Source organism: Rana temporaria, chromosome 3, assembly GCF_905171775.1.
Source record: "Rana temporaria chromosome 3, aRanTem1.1, whole genome shotgun sequence".
Lineage (NCBI taxonomy): Eukaryota > Metazoa > Chordata > Amphibia > Anura > Ranidae > Rana > Rana temporaria.
The window spans coordinates 309,886,886-309,913,035 of NC_053491.1; the positions used below are offsets into that span (position 1 = coordinate 309,886,886).

The following is a 26,150-nucleotide window of genomic DNA, read 5'->3' on the forward strand; positions in this document are numbered from 1 at the left end:
GGGGGCTCTGATGGGGAACACTGATGTAAGGCCTCATGCACACTTAATATTTGGCCCTGGTGCACGAGGCTCTGGCATTTAGGTGCAGGCAGAGGATACAGGTGCACCATCCAGCCCTGATAATGGCAGCCTTTTTTAAAATTCTGCTCTATTCCATAGCTGAGGAGTAATTTATAAATGGCTTCTTTTTTTTTTACGGCCCGCGAATATCTGTAAAATATATAATGTGGCCCTCGAAGTAAAAAGTTTGGAGACCGCTGATATAGAGGATAACATAAACAAACAAGTTTAGATACTAAATCCAAAATAGGGAGTATCCGAGCATAGAGATGATGGGATAGGATAGTGTTTCATAATATCATTAACGCAGGTACTATAGACTTACTTGACAGGAACAACCTCACAGCTTGCCAACCCAGCAAAGAATGCTGGTGTGAAGGTGTGAGTGCTCTGTATTTATAGCAAGACCCTCCCATCAGCTATCACAGTTAACTGAAAACAGCTGACTGCAAGAGACAAAAGTAGTAGCGAACTCCTAATTAGTCCCCTGAATCAGGTGGATGCGAGCATATGGGTAGTGGTTTAGTAAACCTGTAGAGACCAAATCTATAGAAGTCCAATAGAGTGTTGCATAAAGTCATTAAAGCAGATAATATAGACATGGGACTTACACCACAGCAAACAATGCTGCTATGGAGGTATGGGTGCTCTGTATTTATATCAAGTCTATCCCATTAACATCGCAGTAAACTGCAGACAGCTGACTGCAAGAAACAAAGATAGTAGAGAAATACTAATTAATCTCCTGGATCTAGTGAATATTAATATACTGTATTTATCGGGGTATTGCGCGCTCCGGCGTGGACCCGCAATTTCCAGTAAAAATTTTTTTTAGAACTTCGTTTTGGTGTCTTGCGCGGCGTCCATCGGCGGCCTCGTCGGGTCCGGCGTCCGTCTTCCCCCGCGCTGTCTCCCCATCGAATCACCGCTTCCCGCGCTCAGTTTAAATGCCTGCGCCGACATATACCGAGTGCAGTACATTCGGCCAGGCTCTGCTTCGCTCGTGCTCACGCTCTGTGACGTTTATGCGTGAGCACGAGCGAAGCCGAGCCTGGCCGAATGTAGCCGAGTGTACTGCACTCGGTATATGTCGGCGCAGGCATTCAAACTGAGCGCGGGTAACGGCGTATATCGCGCACCCACGATTTTCCCTTTATTTTAAGGGGAAAAAAGTGCGCGGTATACGCCGATAAATACAATAATTGGTATTTTCTATTATTTAATATTTATTCGTACAAATGATAACATAGACCAATAAATTTGAATAAATCCAAACTAGGGAGTACCCAAGCATAAAAATTATGGTTTAGTAAAAAACCCTATCTGTAGAGATCCACTAGAGGTAGTATTGCACAATATCATTGAAGCAGGTAATATGGACGTGAAACGTATTTATTGACCTCGCACCATAACAATCCGACAAGGAATGCTGATGTAGAGGTGTAGGTATTCTGGGTCAGATTCATAGAGAACTGCGGCGGCGTAACGTATCGTCTTTAAGTTACACCGCCGCAAGTTTTCCTCGTAAGTGCTTGATTCACAAAGCACTTGAGTATAAACTTGCGGCGGAGTAACGTAAAGACGTCTGGCGCAAGCCCGCCTAATTCAAATGGGGCGTGTACCATTTAAATTGGGCGCGTTCCCGCGCAGAATGTTCTGCGCATGCTCCGTTAGGTAATTTCCCGACGTGCATTTCGTGAAATTACGGCGCCCCGACGTGTTTTTTGAATGGCGACGTGCGTAACGTAATTTCGTATTCCCGGACGTCTTGCGCAAAAAATAAATAAATGGAATTCGACCCGGGAACGACGGCCATACTTTAACATGGCTCGTCTAAAGTTAAGCCATGAAAAAGCAGGCCTAACTTTGCAACGGGAAAAACCGACTAGCGACGACATAACGAACGCGCGTACCTTCGTGGATCGCCGTAAAAGCTAATTTGCATACCCGACGCTGGAAAACGACGCGAACTCCACCCAGCGGCGGCCAAAGTATTGCATCCTAAGATCCGACGGTGTAAGTCAATTACACCTGTCGGATCTTAGGGCTATCTATGCGTAACTGATTCTATGAATCAGCCGCATAGATACTCTCAGAGATACGACGGCGTATCAGGAGATTTGTGTGTCGGGCAATCCCTTCGATCGACCACCACAAATAATCTCGGAAAACCTGCATAAAGTAAAGGCAAGAGATAGTAATACCCAAATATTACATAACAGTTTAATCAATAATAAGAGTGTTCAATATAAAGTTGACTGGCATACCCCATAGATGTTTAATATGACCCAACTAGAAGATGGCAAAATTACATAAGCAGATACATTAATCATGCATTGTAAGTTATATAAGATTTAATTGTGTTAAAAGGCAAACCAGCAGATATTAATATTACTATTACTATTCAGAGACTAATTGATTGACGTATGACACAAGCAAAAGGCGCGTCACCAGTTTCCGAAAAAAGCAGAACGCCGGTGCGCAGGCGCCGTATAGAGCCGACTCGACGTTCGGCTTCTTTCGGAAACTGGTGACACGCATTATGCGCCGGGGGTGAAGCTTTTGTCATACGTCAATCACTTGGTCTCTGAATAGGAATGCCCACTCCCGCGGGATTCACTACCCGGAAGCCGGGGGAAAAATACCTATACTACGGTATGTAAACCAAAAAAATAAAAAAAAACAGCATACTGTACATGTCGGCAGTATGCTGGATTCAATGGTATATACTTGTTTTTAGGGTGAACCTCCACTTTAAATGCTCAGTTTACAATATGTACGATATGATTCAAATATATATTTTATATAGATTATTTTACTTCTCAACCTTTCATTTTAGGCCGGCATGATTCGTACAGACAAGGATGAATTTTTCATAGAGCCACTAGAGAAAGATAAGAAAGAAGAGGAGAGTGGAAGATCACATGTTGTGTATCGTCGATCAGCCATCATAAAATATATTCCAAGTCAGATTGCTGAGACTCACCATAATAGTAAGTCTCCGATGCTAATCAATAATGACCTTCATTCATAATAAAGTATTTTCCTGACGTATTCATGGCAGCACACACTGGGTTGTGACTCCGCCCCCACAACCTGACAGGATTGGTTAGCTATAAATTTGAAGAGGAGACACCCGGCATCATTCTCTTTTTTTATCCTCACCTGACAAGGACGTGGACGTACAGCTTGCCTCCTACCGCTATCGCCCCAGCAGGTTCATCCTCTCCTGTTTGGAAGTCCCCCCTGTACAGTCTCTAATAGAGCTATATGGGGGGATCCCCGCTCAGGGGATAAATCCCGGCAAAATTCCTGGCATCACACAAGCTCTAAATGAGCTTAAAAGTCTGGCAGTGGGTCTCCCTATTTTTCAGGTATTTGTGCCTAGCCTTCTTCCTGTATGCCTTTTCATTGTCTATATGCCTGTATGTGTGCCTTCTATGCATTGTATGGATGCTTACAAATCGTTTTAAACATTTTCTACCTTTTTTTTCCCTCGGAGGCTTGCTGGGCTGTGTTGTCCCATGCTTCCCCTCCGCTCTCAGCGCTTCCTGTCTGCTCTGTGCATGAGCGCAGCGCTCTGATGATGCGGCAGCTCCTACTCGCCCTCATCCAAGATGGCAACGGGACACGCGCGGCGCTACTGCGCATGCGCGATGACGTCATCAGCGCCGCGACGGCGGCGCCAAATTTGAAAAGTGACTTTTTTTGTTTTTTTCCCTTTCTCAAGCTGCTGCTCTGCCATTTTTCCTGAAAATTTCTCCTCAAGGTACCTAGCTCTTCTCCTCTGCCAGGCTCACCTCATCTTATCCTTTCTACCCTTTTTAACCATTCTTTTGCCTTTCCAGCTGCCCATATCTGCTGCTGTTTTCTCCATGGAGCCCACTGCCCTAGCAGACCACTACCAGCAAACGAGGTATGGAGGCCATCATTTGACGGGTAAGTACTGAAGAGAAAAAAGAGAGCCGACCACTGAACACTGCTTTGTTTTGCAGTCCCACCAGGCCTAGAGACGCAAGCCCACGGCGCAGGGAGAGATCCAGGCATGTATCGAGCAGGAGGTCTCACAAGAGTCGGTCAAGATCATCCTCCCGTTACCACCGATCAAGGCATAGCCGATCACGCCACAGCCGTTCCCGTCGCAGCCGGTCCCACCGCAGACGGTCTCCATCATCGCACCGTGAACGTTATCATGCCCGTCCTGCAGCAAACGCCTGCTGGGTATGCGGTGCTACTGCAATGCCAGGGAAGCTAGCCTGTCACTCTTGCTTTAATGAAGCAACGAAGGAAAGGGAGATGGATGTTAGAGTCGCTTCTGACCGTCCAAGAGAGCCGGCACAGGAAGCAGCCTGGGCCGTGGCCCCGCTAGTCTGCGATGACCCCACTCCAGGTACCTCTTCGGCCTTTAGTCCGTATTCCCAGCTAACAGGAGCCCTTCCCGATCTTGAGGAACAGGAGATGATGTCAGGGTTCGATTTTAGCTTGGTCGAACCCTTTGCACGCTCTGTCAAGGATGCCATTGGCTGGGAAGAACCTGTAGCGGATCCCCCGAAGGTGGGGAAATACTTTCCAGAATTAAGGAGGAACCCCGAGCTGTTCCCCTTCATCGAGGAATTAGAGGACCTCATCAAAGACGAGTGGGAAAAACCAGACAAGCGGCCTGGTCTGTCCAATAAACTATCTAAGTTATACCCTCTAAGGGAGTCTAAGGTTTCCTCCCTCATCAACGCTCCCATCGTTGATTCATCTCTAATGCGACTTGCTAGGCATGTCACGCTGCCCATAGAAGACGCGGTCTCGTTCTGAGATGTCCTCGATCGCAAGATTGATTTGGAGCTAAAGAAGGCATACTCTACGGCAGGAGGAGCATGCAGACCAGCCATTACCACGGCGGCTGTCGCCAGAGCCATTTCCACATGGGCAACCAATGCTGAGAAGGCCATCCTGGAAGGTACCGATCAGGGGGAGGTGATATCCACTTTACAGGAAATCAGACTGGCTGGCGACTTTGTGGCAGGGGCTTCGGTAGACGCCATTCGCTCCTCGGCTAGATCCACTTTAGCCTCAGTAATGGCCCGCAGAGCCTTATGGCTGAAGCCCTGGGTCGCCGATACAGCATCGAAGTCAAATTGGTGCAAAATACCATACGATGGCACAAACCTGTTCGGCGCTAAGTTGGACTCAGCGATCTCCAAGGTCACTGGAGGAAAATCGGGGCTCATTCCCTCGGACAGAAGGCCCAAGCCTCAGAGGAATCCTACCTTCAGGCGTAATCTGCCTGAGAGATACAGGGAGGCCAGAACCTATCGCCCTGGCAGGGAGTTTAGGAGAGATTGGAGAACTACTCGCCCTCCCTTTGCAAAGGCCCAGAAGACCAAGGCCATTACCGCGGGGGACCAACCAAAGTCTTTTTGAAGCTTCGCCTGCCCACCCAGCTCAGGTGGGCGCCAGGCTCAGGGCTTTTGCGCAAGTTTGGTCAGAGCACATAAAGGACCCATGGACTCTTTCCACGATCGATCAGGGTCACAAGTGGAATTTTATGGGGGCATTGCCTCACACCGTCTTCCAACCCACCAAGATTCCATCTTCTCCGGACAAAAGGAAGCTTCTCGTCCAATATGTTTCAGAGCTGATTCTAAAGGGAGCAGTCATAGAAGTTCCTTCACACCAAAGAGGCAGGGGATTTTATTCCCCTCTATTTTTGGTCCGAAAAAAGTCAGGGGACCTTCGGCCCGTTCTGGACCTCAAGCGACTCAACAGGAGTATCCAGATAGAAGCTTTCAAGATGGAAAGTCTTCAATCTATCCTTCTGGCAGTGAATCTAGGGGATTGGATGCTGTCGGTGGATCTTTCCGACGCCTACCTCCATGTGCCAATTCATCCTGCGTTCCAGAAGTTTCTACGCTTCTCCATCAGCCAACAGCACTTCCAATTCCGATGCCTACCGTTCGGCATCTCTTCGGCACCCAGGACATTCACAAAGGTCCTCCTACCTCTCATAGCCCTCCTCAGGGAAAAGGGACTTTGCGTGCATCACTACCTGGACGACATTCTGCTTTTAGCAGCGAGCCAGGAGACTCTGCTCCTCCAGCGGGAGATCATGATCTCTGCCCTTCAGGGTTTCGGCTGGCTGATCAATTGGCGGAAGAGCAGCCTTCAACCTTCACAAGTGATGACATTCCTGGGGGCAGAATTGGACACAAAACGGAACAGGGTACAGCTTCCCCTAGAGAAGGTGGAACCTCTAGTTCAGAAGGTACGGAACCTACTGTCCTCCAAGCTCGTGTCAGCCAGAACCTGCCTCAGCATACTGGGCTCGATGTCTTCAACCATTCCCATGATACAGTGGTCCCAATGGAACATGAGAGCCTTCCAGAATATCTTTTTGAGACAATGGGACGGAGCTTCAATGCACCAACGCATCAGGATTCCCAGCCGAGTGAAACACGCTCTTCTGTGGTGGACTTATCCTTCCAACCTCAGGAGATACAGACCTATAGCTCCTCCGAGCCCGGAGATCGTGACATCAGATGCCAGCGAGAAGGGCTGGGGGGCCCACTACCAGAACCAGACAGCCCAGGGACCGTGGCTCTTCCCTGCTCGGGGCAAGGTTTCAAACATACTGGAACTCCGAGCTGCGTTCCAGGCCCTCTTAGCCTTCGCGCCTCTGCTACAGGGGAAGTCCATTTTAATCCGGATGGACAACAGAGTAGCGGTAGCATATGTCCAGAGACAGGGCGGTACCCGAAGCCACACTCTGCTAGAAGTGGTTCACCCCATAATGGAATGGGCACAGGCTCACCTATTAGACCTGAGAGCAGTTTACGTTCCAGCGGCACAGAACACGCTAGCCGACTTCTTGAGCAGGGAACTTCGTTCAAACAACGAGTGGTCCCTAAACCTACGGGAGTTTTCCATTCTGACGAAGGCATGGGGGACTCCAGAGATCGACCTAGCGGCAACACCAGTAAATGCCAAATGTCCAAGGTTTCTTGCCAGAGTACCCTTTCCGACAGCAGAAGGGACAGATTGCCTTCTTCATCCATGGGACTTCAATCTGGGGTACATCTTTCCCCCAACTCCCTTGATAGCAAGGTTCCTATCCCGGCTCCGAAGGTCATCGGCCACAGTGATCGCAATAATACCATTCTGGCCAAGGAGACCGTGGTTCACGACTCTCCTGCAGCTCAATACCCGACCTCCAATCCACCTACCAGTCTCAGCAGACCTCCTTCACCAAGGTCAGCTCCTCCATCCGGCTCCGGACAGACTCCACTTGACAGCCTGGAGGTTGAGAGGGCTAGGCTTAGAGAACAAGGATGTTCCCAGGCAGTTATAGCAACCTTAATGCAGGCCAGGAAGATCACCACAAACACGGTCTACACCAGAGTTTGGGAAAGATTCGCCCACTTGGCACAACTCAAAGGTTGGAATCACGCCTCTCCGGATCCTTACCAAATCCTAGAATTCCTGCAAACAGGAATTGACAAAGGCCTGAGCTCAAGCACCCTGAAAGTACAAATCTCCGCTCTGTCGGCCAAAACGGGCACTAGATGGGCCCTACACCCGTTGATAATACAGTTCATGAAGGCATGTATTAAGATTAGGCCGCCCAGAAAACCATCCTTTCCGGCTTGGGATCTTTCAGTAGTTCTGGAGGCGCTGTCCAATCCTCCCTTCTTCCCACTCAACTCAATCTCCTTATGGGACCTGACCCTGAAATTGACCTTCCTCATTGCCATTGCTTCGGCTAGGAGAGTGTCGGAGTTGCAAGCTCTCATGTCGAAAGAGCCATACTTAGTTTTCCTGCCCGACAGGGTGATACTAAGGCCTTCGGATCGCTTCCTTCCCAAGGTTACTTCGGCCTTCCATTACGGCCAGGACATCGTCTTGCCATGTCTTTCTAACGAAGATGGTGAACCGCATGCCTTGGACATTAAGTCTGCAATTTCTAACTACCTGTCGGCCACTATCCACCTTCGGTCAACGGACGCCCTCCTGATTATACCTCACGGAGCCAGACGAGGTCAAGCAGCCTCCTCTCGAACCATCGCCTCTTGGCTAGTTAAAGCGATCGGGAAAGCATATTCCACTCAACAGCTGGGCATCAAAGCGCATTCAACCAGGGCAGTGGCTACCTCTTGGGCAGCATATTGTGGAGTTTCTTCAGAGACCATCTGCAGAGCAGCAACCTGGTCCTCCAGGCATACCTTCATCACCCACTATAGGGTGGACGCCGCTCTGTTGGCGACTTCCGAGTTTGGCAGATCTATCTTCAGGGCCAATTCTTCGGCTCTATAAGAAAATAAAAAACTTTTTGCATTGAACCCGCCCGACTAGCGAGTTATTTCCCAGTGTGTGCTGCCATGAATGCGTCAGGAAAACGGAAAATTGTATACTCACCTTTCCGTAATTTTCCTTTCCTGACGCATCTTCATGGCAGCACACAGCTGCCCACCCTGTTGTTCAATGATGATGATATTTACGGAGAATGATGCCGGGTGTCTCCTCTTCGAATTTATAGCTAACCAATCCTGTCAGGTTGTGGGGGCGGAGTCACAACCCAGTGTGTGCTGCCATGAAGATGTGTCAGGAAAGGAAAATTACGGAAAGGTGAGTATACAATTTTCCGTTTTCTGCCACTTATTGTCTGCTTCATAGAAGAAAGGTAGTGTTTTAGAATATGAGATTTAAGACATGTCATTTGCTGGGCTGGCTGGGGATAGGCAGCTTGTCAGAATATAAATAATCAATACAGATGTTTTGTACTACTTGCCGACCAGCCGCCGTCATTCTACGGCGGCAGGTCGGCTCTCCTGGGCGAGAGCCCGTAGTATAACGTCGGCTCTTTGAGCGGCCACTAGGGGTGCGTGCGCGCCGCCGGAGGCGCACGCGCGCGCCCCCCGCTCGCTCCCGACTCCCGTGCGTGTGCCCGGCGGGCTCGATCGCCGCCGGGCACCCGCGATTGCTCGTTACAGAGCGGGGACCGGGAGCTGTGTGTGTAAACACACAGCTCTCGGTCCTGTCAGCGGGGGAAATGCTGATCTTCTGTTCATACAATGTATGAACAGAGGATCAGTGTTTCCCCTAGTGAGGCCACCCCCCACAGTAAGAACACACAGGGACATACTAAACCCCTTCCCCGTCCCCTAGTGTTAACCCCTTCACTGCCAGTGGCATTTTTATAGTAATCCAATGCATTTTTATAGCACTGATTGCTATAAAAATGCCAATGGTCCCAAAAATGTGTCAAAAGTGTCCGAAGTGTCTGCCATAATGTCGCAGTAACGAAAAAAAATCGCTGATCGCCGCCATTACTAGTAAAAAAAATATATTAATAAAAATGCCATAAAAATACCCCCTATTTTGTAAACGCTATAACTTTTGCGCAAACCAATCAATAAACGCTTATTGCAATTTTTTTAACGAAAAATATGTAGAAGAATACGTATCGCCCTAAACTGAGGAAAAAATGTTTTTTTTATATATTTTTGGGGGATATTTATTATAGCAAAAAGTAAAAAATATTCATTTTTTTTCAAAATTGTCGCTAAAAACCGCAGAGGTGATCAAATACCACCAAAGAAAGCTCTATTTGTGGGGAAAAAAGGACGCCAACTTTGTTTGGGAGCCACGTCGCACGACCGCGCAATTGTCAGTTAAAGCGGCGCAGTCCCGAATCGCAAAAAGTGCTCTGGTCTTTGGGCAGCAATATGGTCCGGGGGTTAAGTGGTTAAAGCAGAGTTCCACCCAGAACTTTTTTTTTTCATGTAATTCACTTTATTCTAGTCTAAAACATTAAATCCATGGCATTAAACAAATCGCCGCTCAATTCCCAGTTTTTAATCTTACTGTTTATTTTTGCTCTGCAGAACACTTCCATCTCTACTGTGGGCATGTAAAGCCCACTAGCAGTCTCTTCCGGGATATGGTGATGCAGGATATCCAGCATGCACCTCCCCACCTCGCGCATGCACCCTATATACAGGGCGTAGTGCAGAAATATTATCTTGTTGCCATAACATCGGGCGGCGACGGAGGAAGTGTCCGCCCCATTGTTATGGCTACCAAGATAACCTGACTCCTGGGAAACAATGACACATCCCCCAGGAGCACAGGCGCCGCAGGATATAACTTAAATCAGCGCGGCTCGGAAGTTGCAGATTAGAAGGGACCCCATGGCAACAATTCAGACAGAGTAGATAAAAAAATAAAATATGTTGACCCAAATGTTATTCACGCTGAAAGCTGATGACTGATCAATGAAATTATGGGTTGAACTCTGCTTTAAGAAGGAACTAATTTGCATTTTTTTGTACATTGTGCATTTCTATAATCCAGTCATATATCAATTAGTAATAGACATTCAACATTTATTTCCATTTTGTTATTTTTTTTACCATATTTTCAATTGCAAGATACAAATAAATAAAGTAACTGTACATTTCTGGATTGAAAAGAGATACTTATGTAGTAAATGTTTCCCAGTTCACATTGTTATGTTTAATTTTGGTGGCATATAGCTGGATTCAGGTAGATCTGCGCATCTTTCTGTCGGCGTAGCGCATCTCGTATGCGCTACGCCGATGTAACACAGAGAGGCAAGAACAGTATTCACAAAGCACTCGCTCCCCAACGTTGCATCGGCGTAACGTAAACTCGTTGGCGTAAGCCGGCCTAATTCCAAGTAGTTAGAAGTGGGCGTGATACATTTAAATGAACCATGACCCCATGCAAATGAATGGGCGAACGAACGACGCATGCTCAGAATCACATCGAATATACTCCCTGAGATACGACGGCTCAATGCCTACGACGTGAGCGTAACCTACGCCCAGTCCTATTCACGTAGTACTACGTAAACGACGTAAAATACGACAGCTGTTACGTGATCAATACCTTTGCATGGGATGCGCCTCCTTATATGTGGAATAACTTTACGCCGGACGTACGCCTTACGTAAACGGCGTAGATTACTGCGACAGGCGTAAGTACGTTCATGAATCGGCGTATCTAGGTCATTTACATATTCATCTGTTCACCTTTTCTGCGTCGCACAAAGACACGGGGGTTGGAACCAAAGATCTCAAGTTTGGACTCATCAGACCAAAGCACAGATTTCCACTGGTCTAATCCATTCCTTGTGTTCTTTAGCCCAAACAAGTCTCTTCTGCTTGTTGCCTTTCTTTAGCAGTGGTTTCCTAGCAGATATTCTACCATTCTACCATGAAGGCCTGATTCACACAGTCTCCTCTTAACAGTTCTAGAGATGTGTCTGCTGCAAAAGGTGGCTACTTTGAAGAACCTAGAATATGAAATATATTTTCAGTTGTTTCACACTTTTTTGTTATGTATAATTCCACATGTGTTAATTCATAGTTTTGCTGCCTTCAGTGTGAATCTACAATTTTCATAGTCATGAAAATAAAGAAAACTCTTTGAATGAGAAGGTGTGTCCAAACTTTTGGTCTGTACTGTATATTAGTGTGCTTTTACTAAATATGAATGCTGTATATACAAACTACTTACAATCGTAGGCAAACAATACAAGACATACAGAGTACTGCAAATGTGCAAGCATGTGCTATCTAACCCTATCTAAATAAACATTGACAATAATATGTATGTTATAGGAATACACTAAAAAGTCTCTTTGCTGGCGTTATAGTGACTTCATTTCTGTAGCAACCAGGACTCAAGGCTAGTTGAGCAATTTCTGGAAACAAGGGGCCAGATCCTCAAAAGGGATACGACGGAGTAACTGCTGTTACTCCATCGTATCCCTTGTCCTAACTATGGAACTGATCCACAGAATCAGTTTCCCATAGTTAGGACGAAGATCCGACAGGTGTAATTGAATTACACTGCCGGATCTTAGGATGCAGTACCGCATCCGCCGCTGGGGGCATTTCGCGTCGAAATGCCGCTTCGGGTATGCAAATTAGGACTTACGGCGATCCACAAAGCTATTGCGCTTCGTTTTGTCGCCGTAAGTTTTAGTTTGCAAGTACAAAATTAGGGCTGCTTTTACAAAGTGTAAACTGTTTACACCATGTAAAAGCAGACCCTTCTTCCTCGCGCCACGCTTTTTTTTCGATTTCAAATTTTTTTTTCCCCGCCGTATCTTTTTTTTTCCCGACGCAACTTTATTGACCCGTCGCGATCCACAAAGCCCGACGTAACGTAATTTCGCGCTATGCCCGTCGGGAAAATGACGTCACGAGCATGCGCAGTACGGCCAGCGCGGGAGCGCGCCTCATTTAAATGGGATTCGCCCCCTGATGATGAGGAACGCCTTGCGCCGGCCCGATTTAAGTTACTCCACTCAAAATTTCTAGGTAAGTGCTTTGTGGATCGGGCACTTAAGTAGAAATTTTGCGGCGGTGTAACTTAAATCGGAATATTTAAGTTAAGCCCGTTTTTTGAGGATATGCCCCAAGATTCTCTCAGTGAAGTCCCCTTTTTAGCCATTCCCACATGGGTGTATCCTTTCCTTTTTCCATTTGACATCAGTTTCTATTAGAGAAGCATTTTTTAACTTTAAACTCTAGATAGCATTGTAATATTATACATGCCATGGGCCAAATGCATCAGCTATTGTTTTATTACTTTTATTGACTTAAAGCGGTGGTTCACCCTAATTGACATGTATATCTGACCAGCTTCCTTATATTCGTAACAAGTACAGTCCGGAATTTTTTTTTTTTTTATCCTTTACGTACCTTGTAATCCATGTTTTCAGTGTACTTCTCCCTGCGGGAGTAGGTGTTTCTATGCCTAGGGGGATTGTCATCTGGGAGGTTGGCCAGATGATTGACGGCTGTTCCCCACGGCGGATAAGGCCCCGCCCCCCGTATTGCGTAGGCGCGCACGAGTTACGGGGTTTCCGAAAGAAGCCGAACTTGCAGAGATGTGAGTCGGCTCTATACGACGCCTGCGCTCTGCATGTTCGGCTTTTTCCGGAAACGCTGTGACTCGTGCGCGCCTACGAAATACGGGGGGCGGGGCCTTATCAGCCGGGGGGAACAGCCGTCAATCATCTGGCCGACCTCCCAGATGACGATCCTCTTAGGCATAGAAAAGCCTATTTCCGCGGCGAAAAGCAGATTGAAAAGATTGATTACAAGGTACGTGCGGCATAAAAAAAATAAAAAAATTGCGGACTGTGCTTCTTGCAACTATAAGGAAGTTGGTCAGATGTAAATATATTAGGGTGAACCTCTGCTTTAAGCTGGCTTTGCATAAGCACTCCCCCTTTTTTTTTTCTGTCACTTGCAGTGGTTCATTTCTCCTTACCTGAGTCACGTAATTCACTAAGGGGTTGTCTAACAGGCTATGGTGCTTAGCCAGATTGTTGCATAGGGGCTTGGTGAGCCCTATTAGGGGATCTCCCTTCTGAAGTGTGTTAAATCTACACCCAAGTACTCTTTGTTTGTGGCTAGGGATGAGCTTCGTGTTCGAGTCGAACCCATGTTCGACTCGAACATCGTATGTTCGATCGTTCTTCGAAATACGAACGTTACGGGCCGTTCGTGCCAAATTCGAGTGGCGTGTCACGGCCCCTAATTCACTGCAGCATAGCTGGCTGATGATTGGACAAGCATGCACTATGACCCGCATGCTTGGCCAATCACAGCGCGCAAAAAACGGAGAGCCATAATTGGCCAAAGCCAGGGTGGCTTTGGCCAATTATGGCTCAGGGGGTTTAGTACACGCCCCACACTATAAAAAAGGCCGCCTGCAGGTCGGCCTTGTGTAGTGTGTTGCGGCGGTGGTTGGAGATCTGTCTAAGAGAGAGAGAGTGTCTTTTTTTCTAGGTAGATAGAGCAGGCAGGCTAGTCAGTTAAAGTTAGTGTGTAGAGGATATATATACATCCCAGGTGTTGTACATATATTTATACACTGTATAGTTTAGCTAGATCAGTTCTTCCTAATTTACTGGCAGGCAGTTGATTGTGCTAGCTGCAGTAGTCTCACGTGGTGTATTGCCTGTGTCCTCTGCAGTTTGCACCTAAAGCTACTTGGTATGTACTGCACCTGTCCTCTGTAGTTTGCACCTAAAGCTACTTGGTGTGTTCTGCCCGTGTGCTCTGTAGTTTGCACCTAAAGCTACTTGGTGTGTACTGCACGTGTGCTCTAGTTTGCACCTAAAGCTACTTGGTGTGTACTGCACATGTGCTCTGTAGTTTGCACCTAAAGCTACTTGGTGCGTACTGCACGTGTGCTCTGTAGTTTGCACCTAAAGCTACATGATGTGTACTGCACGTGTGCTCTGTAGTTTGCACCTAAAGCTACTAGGTATGTACTGCACGTGTGCTCTGTAGTTTGCACCTAAAGCTACTTGGTGTGTACTGCCCGTGTCCTCTGTAGTTTGCACCTAAAGCTACTTGGTGTGTACTGCACGTGTGCTCTGTAGTTTGCACCTAAAGCTATTTGGTGTGTACTGCACGTGTCCTCTGTAGTTTGTAGTTTGCACCTAAAGCTACTTGGTGTGTACTGCACGTGTCCTCTGTAGTTTGCACCTAAAGCTACTTGGTGTGTACTGTCCGTGTCCTCTGTACTTTGCACCTAAAGCTACTTGGTGTGTACTGCCCGTGTCCTCTGCAGGCCATTAGTATGTCTGGAAGGACAACAAGGAGAGGCAGAGAGTCACGAGGGCAAGCAGGCTCTGCGTCTAGAGGCAACAGTGCTGGTCGTGGACACGGTGCATCCTCATCAGCACGTGGCCATTGGAGACACTCGTCCTTGTTTTCTGGCAGTGTTGAGCCACAACATGCCGAAGACTTGGTAGAGTGGATGAGCAAGTTATCCTCATCATCCTCTCACCCAGGTTTAGGGTACTTTGTCTGGCAAAGTAGCTGCCAAGGCATCCTCTTCCCTCTGCTCAATGGCATCACTCACTCCTTCCCTAGCCCCACCATGTCCTCCTGAGGAGTCCCCCGAACTGTTTGACCACAGTGTTGGGTACATGTTGCATGAGGACGTGCAGCGTTTTTGAAGGCTTCGATGATGGTACACAGATAGAGGAAGGCAGTAACGTGAGCCCAGAGAGAGGGGGTGCCCAAGAAGGACAGCAATCTGGCAGTCATATTCCCCCAGCTGCAGCATACTGCCAGGTATTCTACAGTGATGAGGAGGGAGAAGATGATGAGGTCACTGACTCTATGTGGGTGCCTGATAGGAGAGAGGAGGAGGAGGCACAGGCACATCTCCAACGAGGCAGGATTCCCTCCAGGGGCCAGCTTAAGGGCAGCACACCGACTGCATCACAACGCAGAGCTACGCATGTGCAGGGTGCTGCTGTGTCTCAGCGTTATTCCAAAAGTTCTTTGGTGTGGGCCTTTTTTTGAGACAAGTGCATCAGATCGCACCGCTGCTATTTGCAACATATGTCTCAATCGTATCTCGCGTGGCCAAAACATCACCCGCTTGGGCACCACATGCTTGACCAGACATATGTCGACCTGCCATGCAGTTCGTTGGCAAGTGCACCTCAAAGACCCACACCAAAGAACAAAGCGGACCTCCCCTTGCCCCATTATCAGCTGGGATCTCCAACCCCACTATACCCTCAGTCCTCTCTGAAGCCTGCACTGATAGGACTGAAGGTGTAGAATTAGGTGTTCCACAGCCTAGTACATGCGGGCAATCTACTATCGGTACACCGATGGCAGATTGTGCTAGGCAAATTTCCCTACCCCAGCTGCTGCAGCGCCAAAAGAAGTTCTCTCCCTGCCATCCACATGCTCAGCGGTTGAATGCTAGCTTAGCTAAATTGCTAGCTTTTCAACTGCTGCCTTTTCAGTTGGTAGATTCTGCCCCCTTCCGTGAGTTTGTGGAATGTGCGGTACCTCAGTGGCAAGTTCCCAAACGCCACTTTTTCTCACGGAAGGCGATTCCTGCTCTCTACCGCCATGTGGCAGGCAATGTCCATGCCTCGCTGGACAGGGCGGTCAGTGATAAGGTGCATATTACCGCTGACTCATGGTCCAGCAGTCATGGACAGGGACGTTGCCTATCTTTCACGGCGCATTGGGTGACTCTGCTGGCAGCTGGGAAGGACGCAGGACAAGGTACAGTAGTGTTAGAGGTTGTTCCGCCACCACGCCTCCAAAATGCTACTACTGGTTGTGACATGCCTCTCTCCTCCACCCCCTCCTCTTCTTCTTCCTCTTTGACCTCTTCCTGTGCTGATGTGTCCTCGGAACCAGCGGTGCTCTGTAGGCTTCTAAGGGGCTACGCAGGTACGCAGGCAAAGAGATGCCATGCGGTGCTTGAGCTGGTGTGCTTGGGAGACGGGAGCCACACTGGGGCAGAGGTTCTGTCAGCTCTGCAGGGGCAGGCTCAGAGGTGGTTGACGCCACGCCAGCTTAAGCCAGAAATGGTGATTTGCGACAATGACACCTGCGACCGGGACAACTGACCCATGTGTCCTGTTTTGCTCATGTCCTTAATTTGGTGGTGCAGCGGTTCTTGGGCAGGTACCCGGGCTTACAGCATGTCCTGAAGCAGGCCAGGAAAGTCTGTGTGCATTTCCGACGGTCATATAATGCCAGTGCTCGGCTGGCAGACCTCCAAAGGGAATACAACCTGCCCAAGAACCGCCTAATTTGTGACATGCCCACCAGGTGGAACTCTATGTTGGCCATGCTGCAGAGGCTGCACACGCAGCAGAGGGCCATCAATGAGTATCTGTGGCAATATGGCAGCAGAACTGGGTCAGGGGAGCTTGTTTTTTTTCCCCACGCCAGTGGGCCTTGATCAGGGATGCATGCACTGTCCTGTCACCATTTGAGGAGGCCACAAGGATGATGAGCAGTGACAGCGCATGCATCAGTGAGTCTGTCCCTCTTATTTACATATTGGAGCACACGCTGCATGGAATAATGGACAGGGTCCTTGAGGCAGAACACAGGGAGGAAGAGAAGGACTTCCTTACCTCTCAAGGCCCCCTTTATCCAGACAGTGTTCCTGCTTGCCCGCCTATCACACATGAAGAGGACGAGGAGGAGGAGGATTGTGTCAGCATGGAGGTGGAGCCTAGCACTCAGCATCAGCAGCAGTCTTCAAGGGATAAATTACAGTCCCAAGGAACCCATGGACTTGTACGTGGCTGCGGATCATGTCATTCTCAGTGACCCAGAGGACTCCACACCGAATGCCTCAGCAAATTTACGCTGCATGGCCTCCCTGATCCTGCAAAGCCTGCGGAAGGATCCTCGTATTCGTGCTATCAAGGAGAGGGATCATTACTGGCTGGCAACTCTCCTTGATCCACGTTACAAGAATAAGGTTGCAGACCTTATCTTGCCGGCGCAGAGGGAGCAGAAGATAAAACATCTTCGTGAAGGCCTTGCAGAAAGGTCTGTGCAATGCGTTCCCAGAGACTGGGGGGTTACAAAATTCTGGTCCTGGACAACGTGCTGCTTAGGCTATGGTCAGTCACAGAAGGAGCGGTGGAGAGGGTGCGCCTCTCCACCGACTCAGTCGATCGGCTGAGGCCCCGTACACACGTCCGAGGAACTCGACGTGCCAAACACATCGAGTTCCTCGTCGAGTTCAGTGTGGAAGCCGCAGAGGATCTCGGCGGGCCGACTTTCCTCATTGAACAACGAGGAAATAGAGAACATGTTCTCTTTTCGGCCCGACGAGTTCCTCGTCGGCTTCCTCGCTGAAAAGTGTACACACGACCGAGTTTCTCGGCAGAATCCAGCTCCGACCGAGTTTCTGGCTGAATTCTGCCGAGAAACTCGGTCGTGTGTATGGGGCCTGACATTCATAAAAATGAATCAGGCTTGGATCAACACCAGCTACCAAGCACCTGATGCTGATGTAACTGAGTAATTTTTTTGAGAATGTCAGATCCCTTAAAGACTGCCTATGCTGATGCTGAGTGACTATCCTGTTATGCTGAGTGAATATCCTTTTCCTCCTTAATGATCTTGCTGATAGCTTGTAAGAACATTGTTGGTTCTGGGCACCGCCACCAGTGGCTAAGGCCCAATTTTTCTGCCCCTGTTTAACAGGGGCGTGTAATTAAAATTTTTGATGCAATACTTTGCAGCGGGCTCATTACGACGCTCCAACTAGAGTATCTGGGAGGGGTTGTAGTGTTGTGGCACCAGCACCACTGCCTAAGGCCCAATTTATCTGCCCTTGTTCAACAGGGGCATGTAATTCCAATTCTTGATCTAATATTTCACAGCAGGGCGTCCCAGCGCCCACCAAGACTAACTGTGAGGGCTTAAAGTGTTGTCGCAACACCAACACCCCAAATTTATGCAGAGTATATACAGCAGGCCCCTACTTTCAAACATCCAACTTACAAACGACTCCTACTTGCAAACGGAAGGAAACAGGAAGTGAGAGGAAATCTACCCCTAGGAAGGGAAATTCTCTTCTGTAAACGGTGTCTCCTGTCCACTGAAGCTTTATCACAATCCTTGTTTCACAAAAAAATAAAAAAATAAATCATTTGTCGTTGGGACAGAAAGTGAGGTGCAATCTTCTGAACGGATGCACACAGACAGCAAAACAAATGTTACAGCGGTGATGATCTTTCTCTATGTTTTCAGAAAAGCTTAACATTTTTTTATGGCTGATGCTACACTTTAAAGAAGTACCAGTTGAAAATTACAAACATATTCTACTTAACAACAAACCTACGAGGGGGCGTGGCCGGATGTGAACGAGGCAGCAAGTGTTTCCCTAGAGCTCCGTGCTAATCCTGGCTTCTAATCAGTTTTTTGGACGGTTTATCGCACTTTCTCCTGCTATACACGGCCGGGCAGTGTTTGGGACATCCTGGTCATGAGAAAGACTGGGCACAAGCAGGGGAGGACACGGCAGAACTCGCAGCGCCAGACCCGCTCTGCACGTGGCATTGATTGGGGAGCCGCCGCCGCCATCTTGCCTCCCAGTCCGTCTGACAAACATTGTATGGAGGAGCCCACAGTGATTGGCAGTCAAGGCCTGGAGGACCCCCTGCCTGAACCCCAGGAACTTGGAGCGGCCTCGGATGCCATCACCAGACCCATCCTGGAAGCCATAGATGCAAGCAAGGCGGCGATGATGGTAAGAATCCACCATGTTGCCACGGAATGCACACTCATTCGACATGACATAGACAAGTTTCGGGGCCGGCTCACTGAGGCTGAAGGGCGGATATCGGAGGTGGAAGATGTGGCCCACTCTCATGGAGCCCAGCTGCTGGAGCTGCGGGACCAGGTGAGATCCCTTCAGCGCAGAGCTGACGACGCGGAGGACCGCCAAAGAAGGAACAATGTCAGGATGGTGGGGTTGCCTGAAGGGGCCAAGGGGACAGCAGCCGCCACCTTCGCAGAACGTTTCTTTAAGCAGATCCTGCAGTTGGGGGATCTCCCCTCTACATACGTGGCGGAGCGGGCACACAGAGTGCCCACCGGTCCATTCCCGCGCCCCTTTCTCGTCCGGTTTCTCAACTACCGAGATCGGGACATGATTCTGCGAGAGTCCAGGAAACATCCGGAGCTGCGCTTTGAAAACACCAAGGTAATGCTCTTCCCTGATTTTTCGGCTGAAACGCGGCGTTCCTTTAATGACATCCATAAGAGGCTGAGGGATAAAGGATTCCAGTACAGTATGCTCTACCCCAACAGACTCCGGGTTCAACACAAAGGATCAGTTAAGTTCTTAAATTCCCCGGTGGAGGCATGTGAGTGGCTGGACAGTAATCTGTGATCCTGGTGGCGGTGGAAGTATGTGGCTCTTGATTCCAGTGTGCTGTGGAAGGGTCCCCCCTTTTACAATTCTTATCACTGTTTTATTATTTTTATCTTTGTGATTTTTCTTTTATTTTTTGTGCCCTGCTCGTTTTAATCTCACCTGGCGCTGCTGGGGGTGACCTGTTTTCCCTGGATTTCTACAATGCACCTCCTCCTTTGCTCAGGCATGTCTGGCATTTCCCCCCCCCTCTTTTACTTTCTCCTATTTTTTTGTTCCTGAGTAGATATTTCATTTTTCTATGCTCTAAAATCCCTAACGATGTCTCCTGAGTGGCCGCTAGGTGGCGTTCTTGAACTGCAGGTCTGTATTTTGCAGCCCCGGCCAGTGTACTATACATGCCCTTTCTTTTCAATCGTCCTGATCCTGTCGAATGGAGTTCCTTGGAGATACACAGGATCTTCATTTTTACTTGCTGAACAATTCGTCAAGAGTTCGGGACCCCCTACTCTATTTTTGTTTTCTCCCCTTTTTTGGGAGTTTGGGACTAAGCTGCGTACCAAGGTTTTTTTGTTTGGGTTGGTATGATGACAGGGGGGGATAGTTATAACTCAGTTCACCACCTACTAAAGAGATTCGGTGCTGCACATGTTTGGCGAGGGTTTAGGGTCTCTGACAGCTCCGGTTGTCTGTTCCAAATGCTACATTCTGGCTGTTTGCAGTCAGAACTTTATATGTTATGTTTTCCTTTTTATTTGTCTTTTATCTCTTTCCAGTGGATAGATGGCGGATAGGGTTAACATAATGTCATGGAATGTTCGGGGACTGAACAACAAGTTTAAGAGGGCCTCAGTATTTCAAATGCTTAAACAGTGTAAACCGCATATCGCCCTTCTACTGGAAACACACCTGGATGGCAGTAGGGTCCTGGCTCTTCGCAGGGCCTGGGTCCAGAAGTCATTCCATGCTACGTATTCCACCTTTGCGAGGGGGGTATCTATCCTAATTAGTAAGGCTCTGCCATGCACTATACATCAGGTGTTTTCGGATTCGGGAGGGCGGTATGTGGTGGTCCTCCTAGATATATTTCAGTATAAAATGTTGTTGGTGAATGTTTACTTGCCTCCACCTGTTAATATTCAAGTGTTGTATGATTTGTTTGCTCGGCTGGCCCCCTTTGCTCATCTCCCTCTGGTGGTGTTGGGTGATTTCAACGCCATTTTGGATGCGTTGGATTTGTCCAATCCCGGGAGGCAGGGGTCAGCGGAACTACTCTCCTGGGTATCGGTGACTGGGCTGACGGAGTTGTGGCGAGCTCAGGACCCACTTCGGAGGGCCTACTCCCACATTTCTGCGGTCCACCAAACTTCGGCCAGGATAGATTTGGCGTTTGGCAATCCGGCCTTGTTGCCTCTGGTGCTGGACGCTGCTTACCTGGCTGGGGGTGTATCTGATCATTGCCCCCTGTCTCTCACTCTCTGCCTTTCTGCTGGGAGGGGGAGGGGGATGGCGGCTGTCTCCGGTATGGCTGCAAAATGACCAGGTGGTGGATCGCCTGAGAGAGGTGATTGCCTCTTACTGGCCAACGAATGTGGACACAGCTGATCCACCGGTGGTGTGGGACTCTTTTAAAGCAGTAGTGAGGGGCGAATGTGTATCGGCTATTAAGGCAGAGAGGGTGATCCACAATGCTGAAATACATAGATTGCAGGAGGTTGAGCAGGATTGGGTGGAGAGACATGCCAGCTGCCCCTCGGATGCTTCATGTATATCCCTGATGGAGGCTAGGCGATCTCTCTCCTTGCACTTCTCGGATCTGGCACACACAGAGGTGAGACATAGAGCTGAATCTGTTTTCTCAGAGGGTGACAAGGATGGGAAGCTGCTGGCGAGATTGGTAGCGGTAGATAATCAGGTCACAAATATCCCCGTAATTAAGGACAAGGATGGGACCCTGGTTAATGACCCCTCTGAAGTGCTAGCGGTTTTTCAGGACTATTTTTCTGACCTCTATGCCCTGGTCTCGAGCTATGATACTGCTGCGTTGGATGCCCTCTTGGGGGGCCTGGCCCTCCTGGGGTTGTCCGACGGCGGCCGAGAAACCTTAGATGCTCCCATTACCAATAAGGAGATAGTAGCGGACATTTTCGCCTCCCCCCCCCCCCCCATAAAGCCCCCAGACCGGATGGTTTCCCGGCGGATTTTTATAAATGTTTTGCCGAAGAGATAGCCCCTAGATTGAATGCCCTTTTGGCTCAATGTTTGGAGTTGAATAGGCTCCCCGACTCTATGCTAGACGCTTACATGGTGCTATTGCTCAAGCCTGGCAAGGACCCGCTGGATTGTTCTGCATACAGGCCTATTGCCCTTTTGAACATGGATCTGAAAATATTAACAAAGGTTTTAGCCACAAGGCTTGTTGGGGTGATCTCCCCCCCGGGGTTTACATTGATCAGACAGGGTTCATGCCCGGGAAGTCTACAGACACAAATTTGAGGCGATTGTTTACGCATCTTCAGCTACCCGGGCCAAATGGGGGTACCACGATCATTGTGTCGATAGACATAGAAAAGGCTTTTGACTCAATTGATTGGGGGTACATGCACCGGGTTCTGGAGAAGATGGGGTTCGGTCCGGTTTTTAGGCAATGGATAGCTTTGTTATATAGTGCTCCCAGGGCAGCAATTAGGCTGGGCCGATCGGTCTCCTTCTTTTTCTCGGTGGGTCGGGTACTAGACAGGGGTGCCCACTATCCCCTTTTCTTTTTGCCCTTACCATGGAGCCCCTGGCTGTGGCACTTAGGAAATCTACTGAGGTCGGAGCTATTCGGGTGGGCACTATATGCCGACAACATGCTATTTCTTGAAGACCCTGGACTCTCGCTTCGGGCGGCCCTGAGGATTTTAAATGATTTTACTATTTTTTCCGGACTGAAGGTGAATTGGGGCATGTCCTCTGTGTTGCCATTGGATGAAGGAGCTGGGTGGGGGGGGGGGCGGATCTGGCCTTATCTTTACAATGGGTCTCCTCCATCACTTACCTGGGGGTCAAGGTCACGGCCAACAGTGCTGATTATTTAGCCCTTAATCTGGTGCCCTTTTTGTCCTTTAGGCAGAAGGCTCAGGCGTGGCAGAAGCTTCCGCTCTCACTGATGGGAAGAATAAGCTTGCTGAAAATGAAAATTCTCCCAGTGATTTTGTACTTCCTACGGCACGCTCCGGTGAGGGTCCCTAAATCCTTTTTTAAACAACTGGATGGCATTACTAGTTAATTTCTTTGGGCCCCCAAAACGCCGCGTATAGGACTTAAGGTGCTTCAGGAACCCTGGGGTCAGGGGGGGGCTGACCTTGCCCGATTGGAGAAAGTATTATCTCGCAGGCCAACTTGTTTTTGTTCACAGGTGGCTGACCTCCGACGACGGGGACTCTGCCACGGTGCTAGAGGCGGCTCGCTTGGGGTCTTATGAGACTCTTCGCTTGGCTGTACATAGGGGAGCGGGGTCCGACCTGCCGCTGATGTCGTCATGCGGGCGACAGTCAGAGCGTTTTGGGGTTCTCGCCACAGACTCCGCTGTGGGAGAATCCCAAGCTGCCTCATTTATATTCCTTTCAGGATCCGATGGTGTGGGTGGCAAAGGGTATTAAGCTTCTTAAGGACATAACTAGTTATGGGGAACTGCTCACCTTTGACCAGCTTAAGGATTTGATCTTCCAAATTCCTATTTTTTCAGGTTCATTCAGCTTCGCCATGCCTTCCGGGCTCAGTTCCAGGAGAGGGGCGATTGAGTCCATCAAGTCGGCTCTTGAGGACATGCTCATGGAAGAAGACCTTCCTAAGACCTTGTCTGCCACGTACAAAGAGATGTTTAAGAAAAGTCTGCCGGCTTTACTTAAATGCAGGGAGAGGTGGGAGAGGGAGGTCCCTGGTATAGATAGTGAAGATTGGGATGACATGTGGGATTGCCCCTTTTAAGCATTTGGTTTCGGCGGGGGATAGCCTGATACATTTTAAATTTTTGCACAAAATCTATTTCACCCCTGCGAGACTCTCTGTTTTGTATCCATCGGCTACCTCGGAGTGCTGGAGGTGCTCCTTTTCGCCGGCTGACGCAAAACACATATTCTGGGAATGCCCACAGATAAAGGTATTTTGGGAGGGGGTGGGGGACATTCTACATGTGCCTGTTCCATTATCGGTGCGGGTGTGTCTTTTGGGCTTGGTGGAGGAGGTGGTGCCTTCTAGGGCCCTTAGAACATTATTGAATATACTGCTGTTTTATGGGAGGAAGGCCATTTTGCTCAAGTGGAAGTCACCCGCTCCGCCGGGTATAGCATTCTGGAAGGGACTCGTGAACTCAATGATGCCCTTCTATAAAGCGACCTATCTCTCCAGGGGGTGTGAGAAAAAGTTTAATAAGGTCTGGCGGGCCTGGTTTGATGCTGATACTACTGCGGGTTAGAGCGGGAGGCTCACTGGTGGGCTATGATTTCTATATTGCTTACTATACATGTGAAACGGATGGGCTTATTTATGCTGTAGTGGTAGGGGGGGCTATGCTTGATCCTTCTTTGACCATCCCCTTGTTTGGGGGTGGGATGCCGCTGGGGATTGTGGCTAGTTATTGAGTTGGATGTTATATACTCGCCATTGCTTATTTGGATCGACAAATTCTGGGTACGTGACTCTCTTTTTGCTGGTGCTATTGCCTGGAGTGGTGGTGGACTGAGTTTTGAGGTTATGGGAGGGGGGGGGGGTGGTTTTTGGGGTTGGGTGGTATGTTTAAATAGGCAGTTACCTATGTTAGGTAGGTGTCAATGTTACGACCATGTTGGTCGAGAGAGACCTGGTATTGTGCCATGGTACTCTCCCTTTTCTATTTTTGTATGTCTTGTTTGCAAATATTTCAATAAAAATAATTTTTCAAAAAAAAAACAACAAACCTACAGTCCAGTCCCTGTCTTGTTTGCACCGCCTGTATACTGCTGTTCAAAGTATATAGGGCCAAAGGGGCTTGTAATGACCTGGGGGAGGGGGGCGGGGAAACCCATGCTATTTTTCTCAGTGATTTTCATCCATATTGCAGGGACCAAACATTACATTAAAGCTGCAAGCAGTCTTAAATTACTTTTTTCTTATAGTAATCTCATTTTGTGCAGGGACAGTTCTAAACACGTGCCACTACTATAGACACCCAGCAGGTACAATATTTAAAGGAATTTTTCCTTTTTTTTTATCACTTTAAGCATCATTAAAATCACCGCTGCAGAAAAATCGACCGTGTTTAAAACCTTTTTTTTCCATTGATACATGTTCCCTGGGGCAAGACCCGGGTCCCCAAACCCGTTTTCCGACAATAACTTGCATATTAGGCTTTAAAATTAGCACTTTTGAATTTGAACGTTCGAGTCCAATTGACGTCAGTGGGGTTCAAAATGTTTGCGCGAACGTTCGATCCGTTCAAAGGTTCTGGTGCGAACCGAACAAGGGGGTGTTCGGCTTGTGAAGGACTTTTTACCTATATGCTTCAGGTTAATCCTCCCTGCTTGTTTAAGGCTGTAAATGGTATTTACCCTTCTGCAGCCAGTCCTGTTTCAAATGTTAATTGTTCTAGCCCTGTGTTTACTGGTTACTGTGATTAGATAAGTGGCTCATGTTAATTATGCTGATTGCTTCATTGTGGTAATTATCTCTCTATATGCGGAGCCGAACCGGCTAGATACTGATTAGTTCAAAGAAATATCTTTATTTCAAGGGAGCTGTATTGAAGACCCCCCACTGTGTAAGGGGGGGCGGAGATTTGTCATTGTAATAGTTGTAACCACATATAAGCTCTGTTTTTTACTATTAAAAGTCTGTGTTGTTCCAGCCTTAAACCTTGCCTCATGTATGGATGCTTCTGTGATTTATTTTATGGGAAGAAGGGACTGTTTGACGGGGATATCATACCAATACCGTCACACGGCTCATCCCTATTTGTGGCTATTAAATGTCTTCCAAAAAGAGGAGCAGGACTAACACAACAGGGAAGGGCACATCTATGTCATCAGAAGTTCCTGATGAACTTAGTCATATCCCTGGTGTTGTATCCCCTGAAAGAACAGAGGCTTCCAGGCAATCTGACTTTTTACTTTCTCTCACTGAGGTCAGACACACCAATGCAGGTCTCCTATTGGAACCCATTCCCTCCAGATTTTCTTCACTCAGGAAGTTGAACATCAACAGGCCCGGTATTGACCACACCAGCAAAATACATCCGGACAACCCGAAAAGGCGAGGTATCTGGAAATCATCACTTTATGCACTTTACCCCTGCAGGGGTGAGTGCCTCTGGTGAGTGGGGGCCCAAAGGGGGAGCACCGGACCACTGCGAGAAGTCACATGAATTGTTG

At 48.4% G+C, this 26,150-nt stretch overlaps 1 protein-coding gene across 3 annotated transcripts in view; it reads left to right on the forward strand.

Annotated features, from left to right (window-relative positions):
- Nucleotides 1-26,150, forward strand: part of LOC120932444 (A disintegrin and metalloproteinase with thrombospondin motifs 2-like) — a 1,658,079-nt gene that overhangs the window by 235,623 nt on the left and 1,396,306 nt on the right. For 2 of the 3 annotated variants that reach the window (XM_040344801.1, XM_040344800.1), the window contains exon 2: nt 2,900-3,053. The exons of the other annotated variant lie outside the window; for it this stretch is intronic. In XM_040344801.1, coding sequence (XP_040200735.1) covers nt 2,906-3,053 — 148 coding nt within the window. In that variant the 5' untranslated portion in view covers nt 2,900-2,905. The remainder of the gene's footprint in view (nt 1-2,899; nt 3,054-26,150) is intronic. 3 annotated transcript variants of the gene reach the window in all.